Source organism: Clupea harengus, unplaced genomic scaffold, assembly GCF_900700415.2.
Source record: "Clupea harengus unplaced genomic scaffold, Ch_v2.0.2, whole genome shotgun sequence".
Classification (NCBI taxonomy): Eukaryota; Metazoa; Chordata; class Actinopteri; order Clupeiformes; family Clupeidae; genus Clupea; species Clupea harengus.
In genome coordinates, this window is record NW_024879812.1 from 17501 (window position 1) to 30000 (window position 12500).

Here is a 12500-nt window from a genome sequence, read left to right on the forward strand (position 1 = left end):
TCGCTCTAATGACTCACTAATGAAAGCATAACGACACAATGCCCTTTGACCTTTCCTTTCCCCGCACCACGCTGCGCCGCGCTGCAGTCGGCACCGGGTCTGTAGTGCAGTTTTAATCTGTCTGATGATTAAACTACACTCACAGATATTAGCTCGCTCGACTCTGAATCTCTCCGTAATGGGTGATTGCCTTTCTCATTCCCTGTAAAATGAATCAGTCTCGATGTTTTTAAGAGAGAGGGAGAGTGGTTCTATGATTGATATAAGGACTTGTCTAGAAACTCTGTCTGAGGCAAATCTGGCTCTGTTCTGGCCCTGTTCTGGTTGAAAGCCGATGTTGGATAAAAGGCTCCTCTCTTCTTCACGGGGAAAGAGGTTTTGCTCATGTACGTAAAGGAGTTTTTACTAATTTTGTAAGGTCTTCTGGGAAATCATTTTTGAAACATTTTTAAAGCCCAGACTGAATAGGTCTAATCTTACAGTGCACGTATATTCTGTCTGTCATTGTGTGTGTTAGTGTGTGTTTGTATGTATGTGTGTCCATGTGTGTGTGTGTGTGTGTGTGTGGCAGACAGCCCTGAAAGAGAGCAGGCAGTCAGTCAAACCCCACCTGATCTCTTTTGTGTTCAGCCCCGAGGATCTTTGAAGGTCAAGAGCTCCCCGAATGGCAGCTCTAGCACTTCATCTAGTTCCCCTTACTTGCTCTCTCTCTCTTCGCCTCAATCTCTGCCCCCCCCCCCTACTCTCCCACTCTCGCCATCTCTCCCTTTCCCCTCTTCTTCTATCATCTTTCTATATCAATTTATTTGTCTGGTCCTTCTTGCTCTCTCCACCTCTTTCATCTCATATCACTTCATGTGTCCTTCTCGCTCTATCCCCCCCCCCCCCCCCCCCCCCCCCCTCTCTCAGAGCCTGGGGTGAGCTGACCACTGGAGCTTAGAGCTGAGAGGTCTTGAATGCAGGGGGAGCAGGAGCTACTGCCGAGGGGGTTGGATGCTAGGAAAGCTAGCCCCCCTAAAAGCCTTGAATATATATCAATCCGCCTGCCAGTGCTGCTACATCTCTCTCTCTCTCTCTCTCTCTCTCTCTCTCTCTCACACACACACACACACACACACACACACACAGACACACACATAAGCACACACACACATAAGTGCACACACACACACACACACAATACCTCTACCTCAGTGTTGCTGCGCCATCACACAGCTGTTCCTCATTTCCCACTCTTCCTCCTCTTCCTCCTCCTCCTCCTCCTCCTCCTCAATATCTCCCTCTTTTCCCCCTGCACAGACGCATACTGTATAAAAACGTCTTCTGTCCTAAGTACAGATTAGGAGTCTCCCTCTGGCTAAAGGGGGAAGACACTCGGTAGGTAGAGAGGAACAGTCTTGTCATCCATGGCATTTACTGAGCATTAGATCTTAATTAGGCCTTCAAAGATCAGCGCAGCTGTTTTGGGCTTTTAATGGGTGTGTGTGTGTGTGTGTGTGTGTGTGTGTGTGTGTGTGTGTGTGGGTCGAGGGATGAGAGTATTCAGGTGAAGAGGAGAGGCTAGACAGAAAGAAAGGACAGCTGTGAGAAGAGTATGGAGAGGAGAGGAGAGGATGAGAGGATTACATGAAAGAAAAAGGAGAGGGGGAAGAAGAGGAGCAGGGGGAGGAGGGCAACAGAAGCAAAGTGGGTCAGCGTAGAATGCAGCAGAGTGCAGCCAGCCTTTACATCTCATCGCCACACTGAGTCATACAGAGAGAGAGAGGGAGAGAGAAAGGGAAGAAAGAGAGAGAGAGAGAGGGGGAGGGAGAGAGAAAGAGGGAGAGAGAGAGAGAGGGAGAGAGAGAGGGAAGAAAGAGAGAGACTCTGTAGAAAGAGAGAAAAGAGAGAAATTGCTCGACGACTCCGATTCTCGACAGATGAGTTCCAGATGCTGGCAGATGTTTTGGCAAATTTCTCCTCATTGACCTCTCTGTGTTGTGTCTGATGTGCATGTCTGTATGTTTTGGGGGGATGTGGGACACAGACACACACACACACACACACACACACACACACACACACACACACACACACACACAAACACACACACACACACACACACACACACACACACAAACACACACACAATACTGAACGTGGGCTATGAAAGAAATTAAAGCTATCTGCAGCCGGTCAAATTGAAGTGCACTGACACCATCAATTATGCAGCGGTGTGGTGAACACGGTCTGCTTTTGCTGTGTGCACCTCTGTGTGTGTTTGTGTGTTAGCCTGGGTTCTTTAGTGCTTAAGCACAGAGTGCCTCTGTGTGGTAGCCTCAGTTCTTCTGTGTTCCTCTGTGTGGTAGCCTCAGTGCTTCTGTGTGGTAGCCTCAGTTCTTTTGTGTTCCTCTGTGTGGTAGCCTCAGTGCTTCTGTGTTCCTCTGTGGTAGCCTCAGTTCTTTTGTGTTCCTCTGTGTGGTAGCCTCAGCTCTTCTGTGTTCCTCTGTGTGGTAGCCTCAGCTCTTCTGTGTGGTAGCCTCAGTGCTTCTGTGTTCCTCTGTGTGGTAGCCTCAGTTCTTTTGTGTTCCTCTGTGTGGTAGCCTCAGTGCTTCTGTGTTCCTCTGTGTGGTAGCCTCAGCTCTTCTGTGTCTTAGCCTCGGTCAAACCTTCGATAGGGTCGCCTCTGGCCTCTCCACCTGTCTCCAGGACTCTGTGTACCACCTCACTGTTGAATATACATCTTCTGTAATGTTTAATATGAATACACACATACAATGTGTCCCAGCGTAGGACTGAAGGTGCCGTTCATCTGATTTTATCTGCATGCTTTCTACTCTGCCCTCTCGTAAGATTTAATTTTTGGTTGGTCTGCAAGTGTGTGTGTGTGTGTGTGTGTGGTGTGTGTGTGTGTGTGTGTGTCTGTTGTAGGAGTTCACTCTCAGTGGGCCTGCATGCATTCTGCTCTTTCTTGCTCTGGTATGATTTCATTTCTGGTTGGTCTGCGTGTGTAATCATCTCTGTCCTCCTGTAGGCACTGTGTAGTCTGCATGTGTGATCATATCTGTCCTTCTGTAGGCACTGTGTAGTCTGCGTGTGTAATCATCTCTGTCCTCCTGTAGGCACTGTGTAGTCTACATGTGTGATCATCTCTGTCCTTCTGTAGGCACTGTGTACTGATGAATTCTGTTACGCCACCTCTTTTCCTGGTGATCTGGAGCAGGTGATAAGCTTGAGCTGGGGATTGATTAGTCTGTCATACATGGGGGCCAAACATCTGCTCTCCACTCCACTATCCATCACGTGGGAGTCATTAGAACGCAGATAGGATCTCTTCTCATGCCACACTGCCAAATGACGCTAATATTTTCATATGTTGTTGGTCTGGATGTGTTCTGTGTGTGTGTGTGTGTGTGTGTGTGTGTGTGTGTAGTGGGTGATTCACTGAGGTCAATGGGGTTTGATTTGTTAGAGTTAGGAAGATTGGAAGAGCTGCCCCGATGTCTGAGGCCTGACTGACTGCGTGACTGCGTCAGGAAATTTCCGGAGAATGACTCTGAGATGTACTTTTATCAGGACCTCGCGTGTGACCTTGCTTCCAAGTTTTTTTTTCTATTTGTGTGTGTTCTGTGTCCTCCTCTCATTATGTGGACTATTTTCCATCAGTCAGCAGACTGATGTTTCTCTGCGATAATGAAACAGAGTGAGTGAGCTTGCGTGTGTGTGCCTTTGTGTCTGTCTGTGTGTGTGTGTGTGTGTGTGTGTGTGTGTGTGTGTGTGTGTGTGTGTGTGTGAGAGAGAGTGTGTGTGTGTGTGACTATTAGTTTTCTGTATTAGCAAAGAGCTCTTGTCTCAACTGATTATGCCTGAGCAGCCTTCAACAGACAAAGTAAAAGGGAAAGGAGAGAGATGAGTGAGAGAGTGAGAGAGAAAGAAAGAGTGAGAGAAAGAGAAAGAGAAAGAGAAAGAGAAAGGGAGAGAGAGAGAGAGAGAGCGGAATGAGGAATATAGGTTATACTTTCACTCTATTTATCCTCATTGTCTCTAATAACAGACAATATGACAGCACCCTTACACCTTCAGTACATTTATTTCCCAGTATCTTAACCTAAAACTAAGCACTGAAGTTCATTGAGAGCTCTGTACTTCCAGGCGGAACTTTGCCATGCGCCAATTAGCACTGATCTTAAGTCTGCTGCAGCAGCAGCAGCAGCGGTGGTGGTGGTGTATCCTCACTGAGTTGTTCATCATGTTTCATCATGTCTCTAATGACTTCCCCTGTCCTCACCGCACTCTCATAATGATAGTCTTTTAGGAGGGCAGGCCCCTGCCATAGACAGCACATCCTCTTATTAACGCAGGGAGTTTAACTCAACACTGAACGCTGAACACATCGTTCTCACACATCGCCTCGTTTTTGCCCTGACAGCAGCGGTGCGCATGTTTTAGAGAGGCTGGACGTGTGATGCCTACTAATGACTAAGAGTGTAACTGGTCACTGGACCACTGCGATCAAACACCACCCACACTTGACCACTGCGATCAAACACCACTCGAACTGGAAGGGTTTTCTGAGGTCTGTTTGCACTGCAGTGATTTGTAAGGCTGTCGTGTAGATTATGTCAGTTGTTGTGTTGTGTTGTTGTGTTGTTGTGGTTGTTGTGTTCTCATGGATAGTCCTGGAGCATGTTGTGTATGATGTGTACATACATACGGTCCTCTGGGAGCGTTCCTCTGTCACATCGTGTTCTGTCACTCACGACTCAGTCTTTTAGAACGGTGGTGGCGAAGAGGGACACAACAGATTTCTGCTCTGTCTGTCGAAACTGTGTAGAAGCTGTGTAACCATATAAATACTGTTTGCTCTTTCTATGGAATTGCGCCTGTTAAGTGGTCATCATATGTTGGACCCTGTGCTGAGCCTGCTAAGGAAATGAGCTTGATATCATGTGAAATGGAAAGCGAACACAGCCGCCAAATGAAAAGAGCAGGTAAAGCAGGTTGTGTTATTCTTTTTGCCATTGCATTGCGAAATAGAGAATCCACCCACAATGTGGTAGCAGAAGTGGAAAACAGAAATATGTAGCCCAACATCTCCTCTCTCTTCTCCCACCCTTTTACCTTTCTCTCTATCTCTCTTTCTGTCTGTCTTTCTATCCATCCTCTTCTGTCTGTCTTTCTATCCATCCTCTTCACCCCTTTCTCTCTCTCTCTATCTCTCTCTCTCTCTGTCTGTGTTTCTATCCATCCTCTTCACCCCTTTCTCTCTCTCTCTATCTCTCTCTCTGTCTGTGTTTCTATCCATCCTCTTCACCCCTTTCTCTCTCTCTCTATCTCTCTCTCTGTCTGTCTTTCTATCCATCCTCTTCACCCCTTTCTCTCTCTCTCTATCTCTCTCTCTGTCTGTGTTTCTATCCATCCTCTTCACCCCTTTCTCTCTCTCTCTCTCTATCTCTCTCTCTGTCTGTGTTTCTATCCATCCTCCTCCCCCCTTCCCTCTCTCCACATGATGCTGAGAAAAATATGTAGTGTGCTTACCGGATCGACACTGGCTTTCTCTCTCTCTCTCTCGCTCTCTCTCCCTCTTTTTCTCCCCCTCTCTCTCTTTGTGTCTGTCTTTCAATTCAATTCAATTCAAAAGAGCTTTATTGGCATGACAAAAAATTCAATTCGTATTGCCAAAGCATACATATTAAAAAGAAAAAGAAGAGTACAGTATCATATAAAGACAGAGCACAGTACAGTCTGTCTTTCTCCCTCTCACTTTCTCTGCGTCGCTGTGAAGAGACGATGAGCAGAGATACCATTCAACTTGGCTCTTCCAGGGGTTGACATATGAGAAGAGGTTGTGTCAGCGCCCTCTCCTCCCTCCACCCTCCCCTCTCCCTCTTCTACCTCGTAACAAGCGCCCTTCACAGCGTGGGTGGAGTTTGCCGTCTTCCAAAACAATCCCAGATGATTGGTTTGGGAATCGCCTGGCTGGGGGCGAGAAGCGGATAGTAGACGGCTTATCAATGAGGAAGTGCTCATCATCGTCCATTTGTCTCCCTCAAAGAAGGTCTGACACGCACAAAAGAAGAAAAAAAAACGGTATCAGCCTTCCCAGAACAGAAGAGTCACTTTCCATTAACGCCAAGAGAAAGAGAGAGGGGAGAGAGAGCGTGGAAGGGAGAGACGGAATAAATCATCCGAATCACAATCCAGCCCTCAATCTTCTTAAGAATGTAAAATCCCTCATGAAAAGGATAGTTTGGGAAGCCTGTTCAGAGAAAGAGAGAGGAATTCAGACACAGATAAAACTCTCTTTCTCTCTCTCCATTTTTCAGTCCTTCACAGCTGGAGCAGCTTGTCTGGAGAGTCAGGAGTGAAACTCATTGAGGGCAGTTTCCAGTGTGTGTGTGTGTGTGTGTGTGTGTGTGTGTGTACAGGTACTTAGCATTGCCCTATACAAGCATGCCCTATAGGTAAGATTAGCTGCACTGTTACTCATACCCATGCTCTATAGGCAAGGTTGGCTACGCTGTTACTGTTGATGTGTGTATGTGTGAGTGTGTGTGTGTGTGTGTGTGTGTGTGTTTTGATGAGGCATGTGGCTGCTGTGTGTCAGGCCTGGTGAAATAGCGTGGGCTGAGAGGGCAGCCTGTTCTCCAGTGGGGAGGGACATGACAGGAAGACGCTTGGCTTTTCCCAGCGGCCTTTGCGTAACGCTGGGCCGCACATGCAGCGCTCTGAAAGGAAACTCCGCTCTCTCACTCGCTCTCGCTCGTTCACTTTCTTTCTTTCTTTCTTTCTTTCTTTCTTTCTTTCTTTCCTTCCTTCATGCTCTCTTTCTGTCTTTCTCACTCGGTCTGTTCTCCCAGTCATTGTCTCTCATTTTCATTCACCCAATCTGTGCTTTTTCTCTCCCCAACCTCCCTCACACACTCTCTCTGTGTTTCTCTCTTTTTGCTACCCTCTCTCTATCCTTCTCTCTCTCTCTCTCTCTCTTTTCCCTCACTTGCCTCTCACCCGCCCTCCTTCTCCTTCTTTTTCCCCTCTCTCATCCTCCCCCTCTCCCATCCTCCCCCTCTCCCATCCTCTTCCCAGACACTGAGCCAGTGACCGCAGCACCTGCAGCTGAAACGTGATCAGGAGGCAGCGGCGTTAAATATTTACTGCCCGTCCGTCCTCTCTCTCTCACAGGACAGCACGGATGACATAGCAATCTCTCCATCTCTCTCCTCCTTTCTCCTCCTCTCTCTCTCTCTGCCTCTTGCCGTCTATCTTTCTTTCTTTCTCCCCCCCCCTCCTCTCTCTCTCTCTTGTGTTCTTTCATGCTCTCTTTCTTGCCATCTGCCCATCCCTCCATCTGATCTGTGCCTCACCTCTCTGTCTCTCCTGCTGCTGTTGCTCACTCCGTCTGTCTCTTCACTCCACACACACACACACACACACACACACACACACACACACACACACACACACACACACACACACACACACACACACACACACACACACACACACACACAAACACTAATACTTACTCATAGGGACAAATGCCTCTCAGTTGGATTACAGTGTTTAATTAAAAAAATGGAACGCAAGCAAAACAAGACATTTTTGAAGTCAGTTAGAATTTCATTCCACTTTTCCTGTCAAAGAAGACATGGTCTCTTTAACCATAGCCTCACACACACACACACACACTGATACACATAAAACACAGCTGGGATCCATTTAGAATTTTTTTGCATTCAGTTCAGTTGTGTTTTTTTGGGATGTGGGGTGATTATAGGCTCTGTAGGAATGCATGAAATTAGGGAGCGATCAGCTTGGGTTACCCCTCACCAGGACTGAGAGAGGAGAGAAGAGAGGAAAGGAGAGGAGAGGAGAGGAGAAGAGTGGAGAAGAAAAGAGAGGAATGGGAGAACAGGAGAGGAGAGAGAGGAGAGGAGTGGAGAAGAGAAGAGAAGAGAAGAGAAGAGAAGAGAAGAGAAGAGAGGAGAGGAGAGGAGAGGAGAGAACAGGAGTGGAGTGAGAGGAGAGGCGTGGAGAAGAGAGGAGAGGACAGGAGGGGAGGGGAGAGGAGAGGAGAGGAGAGAACAGGAGTGGAGCGAGAAGTTGTCTTTCATTCCCTGTCTATCTCTTCATCTTTCTCTCTCTCTTTCGTGCTCTTTCTTGTTCTATCTCTGTCTAACTTTCTAGCACTGCTTCACCTACTTACTCACCTTCTACCTCTTTATCTCTCCTCTCCTCTCCTCTCCTCTCGTATGTGTCTCTGGTTAGCTTCTCCCTGTGGATAATGAATAGCTTCTCCTTTGCCTCTATTCCAGCCTCACGCTCAGGCATTTGGCATTCCCTCTGGTCACTCTGTGGATGGAGGTTGAGATGAGAGGCGCAGTGAATGACAATAGCCCTGTGCTGGTGTGTGTGTATGTGAGGGTGTGTGTATGTGTGTGTGCATGTTTAGGGTGTCTGTGTGTGCTTTGTGTGCATGTTTAGTGTTTTTTTTTGTGTGTGTGTCTGTGTGTGTGTGTGTGTGTGTGTGTGTGTGTGTGTGTGTGTGTGTGTGTGTGTGTGTGTGTATGTGTGTGTGTGTGTGTGTGTGTCTGTCTGTGTGTGTGTTTGTGTGTGTGTGTGTGTGTACTTTTTGTGCATGTTTGTGTGTGTGCTCAATGTGCATGTGTGTGTGTGTGTGCTTAATGTGTGTGTGTGTGTGCTTTGTGATTGTTTGGGCTCCCACAGGGCTGTCTGTCAGACAGTGACCCTGACCTCCCCTGACTGCCCCCCCCCACCCCCACACACACACCCAATATTTATTTTATTTCACCAGCTGCGGGGGCCGTGAAGGTCAGTGCAGAATAACAATCAGGGAGCCTTTCAGCCTCGCCTCCACAGTCTGAACCAGAGGTCTGGACCTGGCCGAGAACTGCCCACTTCCACTGATCTGTGAAGAGCTGAACTACAGAGAGATGAGGGGAGGAGAGGAGAGGAGAACAGAGGAGAGGAGAGAAGAACAGAGAAAAAGGGGAGGAGGAGGACAAGGAGGGGAGGGGACAAAACTAGGAGAGGAGGGAAGATGAGAGGAGGGAGAGGAGGGGACGAGGAGAGGAGAGGAGGCGAGGTGGAGAGGACGGCACACACAATCCTGTGATTACTAGTCCAGAGGTGCTCTTACTCGCCACCAGACAAGCTAATCCAGACAGATGGAGAGAGAGGGGGAGAGAGAGAGAGAGAGAGAGAGAGAGAGAGAGAGAGAGAGAGAGAGAGTTGGAAAGACATACAGCCCGGCAGACAAGGGGAGAAAGGGAGGAAGGTATATGAGGAGATTTTGAGAGAGACAGAAGCCTTGGCCTCGCAGGTTTGTGGTATTGCTCACTGATGTGAAGGTTGAAGCATGGCTCTGAAGTGCCCCTATTGACCAGTTTCCCATCATGCCCTGCGAGATCCCCCATGGCCTGTTTCCTGACACATCTCCTCTCCTCTGGTTGACTAGTGTCTTTGTGCTAGTGCTGGGTTTCCCCGAAATGAACATTGTCTGGAACTGTCACTCTAAATTCTCAGTCACAAAGTGGAAGCGTGCTATTTAAATGTTTGTCACAAGTCTGACACAGACACTGTGGAATTATGTGGATCACACACATGGATGCAATCTTGAGTTTTTCCCACTGTTGGATCAAAGTCTCGTAGTTGTAGTTCATGAGCGTGTTTGTGGTTGTAGGATTTATGTTTGTGTGAGTGAGAGCATGTTTGGAGAGACATGAGAAAGAGTAGCCTGGCGAGACAGCAGCTACGGGGTCAAATCCCACACCCAGAGATGTTTTCCTGTCTGTAGAAGGGGTTGGGGTCTTGTTAGAGGTGTGTGTGTGTGTGTGTGTGTGTGTGTCCCTCAGACTCTAGACAGGGCCACCTCTCTTGAGACCTCCATCTGAGAACACAAACCTAATCCCCAGGGCCAAAACAACAACCCAAATTAGATGAAAGTGTGTGTGTGTGTGTGTGTGTGTGTGTGTGTGTGTGTGTGTGTGTGTGTGTGTGTGTGAAAGGGAGTGAGTTAGAAAATGATGGTGATGATGATGATGATGATGGTGATGATGATGGTGATCTATGGAAACTACCTTTATAATATTCATTACTCCCATTAGATGAGCTAGACTGGGCGTAAGCAAGAGAGAAAGACATATTCGGACACCATTACCACTCTGACTATGTCTTTTGCAGTACTCTCTCAGTCAGAGGCAGAAAGACAGAGAAAGAGAGAGAGAGACAAACTGAGTGATAAAGAAAGAAAAAAACATTGAGAAAAGAAAGAGCAAAGGTTCTCATATTTGCTTTTTTCAGTCGAGCGTTTAGCCTGGAGCTCCATAATGCAGACTGTCTGTCATTATCCAGCAATTGTTGATTTCCTGCAATCATCAGACAGCGTCTCTGTCTCGCTCTCTTTCTCTCTCTTTCTCTTTTCCCAACATCTCTATCACTATCTGTCTTTGCATATCTCCCTCCCCAACACCTCTCACTCCTTCTCTCTCTCTTTCCCCAACCTCTTTCATCTCTCTCTCTCCCTTTGTCTTGCTCCCCCTTTCTTTGCTCACTCTCTTCACCTTTCTCTCTTTGAGTCTCTCTCTCTCTCTCTGCTGCTTGGCATCAACAGTGCAAGACCCTCAGTGGTGCAGTGCTGTCTTTCCCAGAAAACTAGCTCAGCAGCACGTGTGTGTGTGTGTGTGTGTGTGCTCGTGCGTGCGTGTGTTGGTGAGCTGATGTTGTTGTGTGTTGTGTGTGTGTGTGTGTTGTGTGCTTGTGCGTGCGTGTGTTGTGAGCTGATGTACGTGTGTGTGTGTGTGTGTGTGTGTGTGTGCTCGTGCGTGCGTGTGTTGTGAGCTGATGTACGTGTGTGTGTGTGTGTGTGTGTGTGTTGTGTGTGTGTATGTGTGTGCTCGTGTGTGTGTGGTTGTGAGCTGATGTCGTGTGTTGTGGTTGTGTGATGCGGTCCCGTGGTGCTTGACTAGAGGAGGCATGATCACAATGCAGACGGAGAGAAGAAGCAGACAGAAGCCTTGAGTGGTGTGTGTGTGTGTGGTGTGTGTGGTGTGTGGTGTGTGTGTGTGTGGTGTGTGTGTGTGTGTGTGTGTGTGTGGTGTGTGTGTGTTGTGAGCTGATGTACGGTGGTGTGTGTGTGTGTGTGTGTGTGTGTGTGTGTGTGTGTGTGTGTGTGTGTGGAACAGCCAACAGGCACATGCTGATTTGGCATCGATGGGGGATAAATGGAGAAGTTTATTTATTTATTTATTTATTTATTTATTTATTTGCCTGTTTATTTTTTTTAGATTTTTTGTTTTTTTATTTGTTTGCTTCGGTGACACTAAATCAATATGGCAGACTGAGAAGGTCCAGAACCACTTGGCCCCATCGGGTGCGGAGCGAATATAATGGAAAAGGAGAGAGAGAGAGAGAGAGAGAGATGGGGAGAAGAAGGTGTAGTTGAGAGAGAGAGAAAGAGAGAGAGAGAGAGAGAGAAAGAGAGAGAGAGAGAGAGAGAGAGAGAGAGAGAGATGGGGAGAAGAAGGTGTAGTTGAGAGAGAGAGAGAGAGAGAGAGAGAGAGAGAGAGAGAGAGAGAGAGAGAGAGAGAGAGAGAGAGAGATGGGAGAAGAAGGTGTAGTTGAGAGAGAGAGAGAGAGAGAGAAAGAGAGAGAGAGAGAGAGAGAGAGAGAGAGAGATGGGGAGAAGAAGGTGTAGTTGAGAGAAGGGTGGGGGGTGGGAGGGGTGTGAATGCCAGGCACCGGGGCTGAGTTATGCTCTTCATGATGAAAGCACTGTCCCTGCAAGTCTGTTACTGCACACACAGAGAAAAATACACTCACTTCATCACACACACACACACACACACACACACACACACACACACACACACACACACACACACACACACACACACGCAACGTAACACTAAACAATTTAAGAAATTGGAAAGTGTGATGCCCTGGTGGGCTCTGGACCCCAATTATGCTGTGAGGTGAAGAAGGAGGCTTCTCTCTCTCTCTCTCTCTCTCTCTCTCTCTCTCTCTCTCTCACTCTCTCACTCTCTCTCTCTCTCTCCCTCTCTCTCTCTCTCTCTCTCTCTCCTCTCTCTCTCTCTTCCCTCTCCCTCTCTCTCTCTCTCTCTCTCTCTATCCCTCTCTCTCTCTCTCTCTCTCACTCACTCTTTTGCTGTCTCTCTCTCTTATATTGAACTTTGTTTTTTAATAGCATGGCTGTACACATACAGAGATTCCAAAGCCACAGCAGACTGAAAACTGTATCTCATTATTACACGGCTCTTCTGGATGCTGCAGAATGTTCAATTGAATTGAATCGGCTATCCCAGTGTTTGGAGGTTCGATATTTCTTGATAATGATTTGCTGAAAATGAATAATGACCGCTGCCATTGGCAACTGGTTTTTCATCTTTCATATCATTCGGCAAGTAGTCAGTTCACTTATTGTAACAGAAATTCATTGTACTTTGAAGTTATGAACGACCGGCGGACCATACATTATCCTG

The 12500-nt window shown here is 47.5% G+C and overlaps 1 protein-coding gene across 1 annotated transcript in view; it reads left to right on the forward strand.

Moving 5' to 3' along the window:
* Window positions 1–12500, forward strand: part of LOC122130425 (ephrin type-A receptor 3-like) — a 44454-nt gene that overhangs the window by 891 nt on the left and 31063 nt on the right. The window contains exon 2 of the mRNA XM_042705160.1: window positions 3146–3202. Within this exon, the coding sequence (XP_042561094.1) occupies window positions 3146–3202 (57 nt within the window). The remainder of the gene's footprint in view (window positions 1–3145; window positions 3203–12500) is intronic.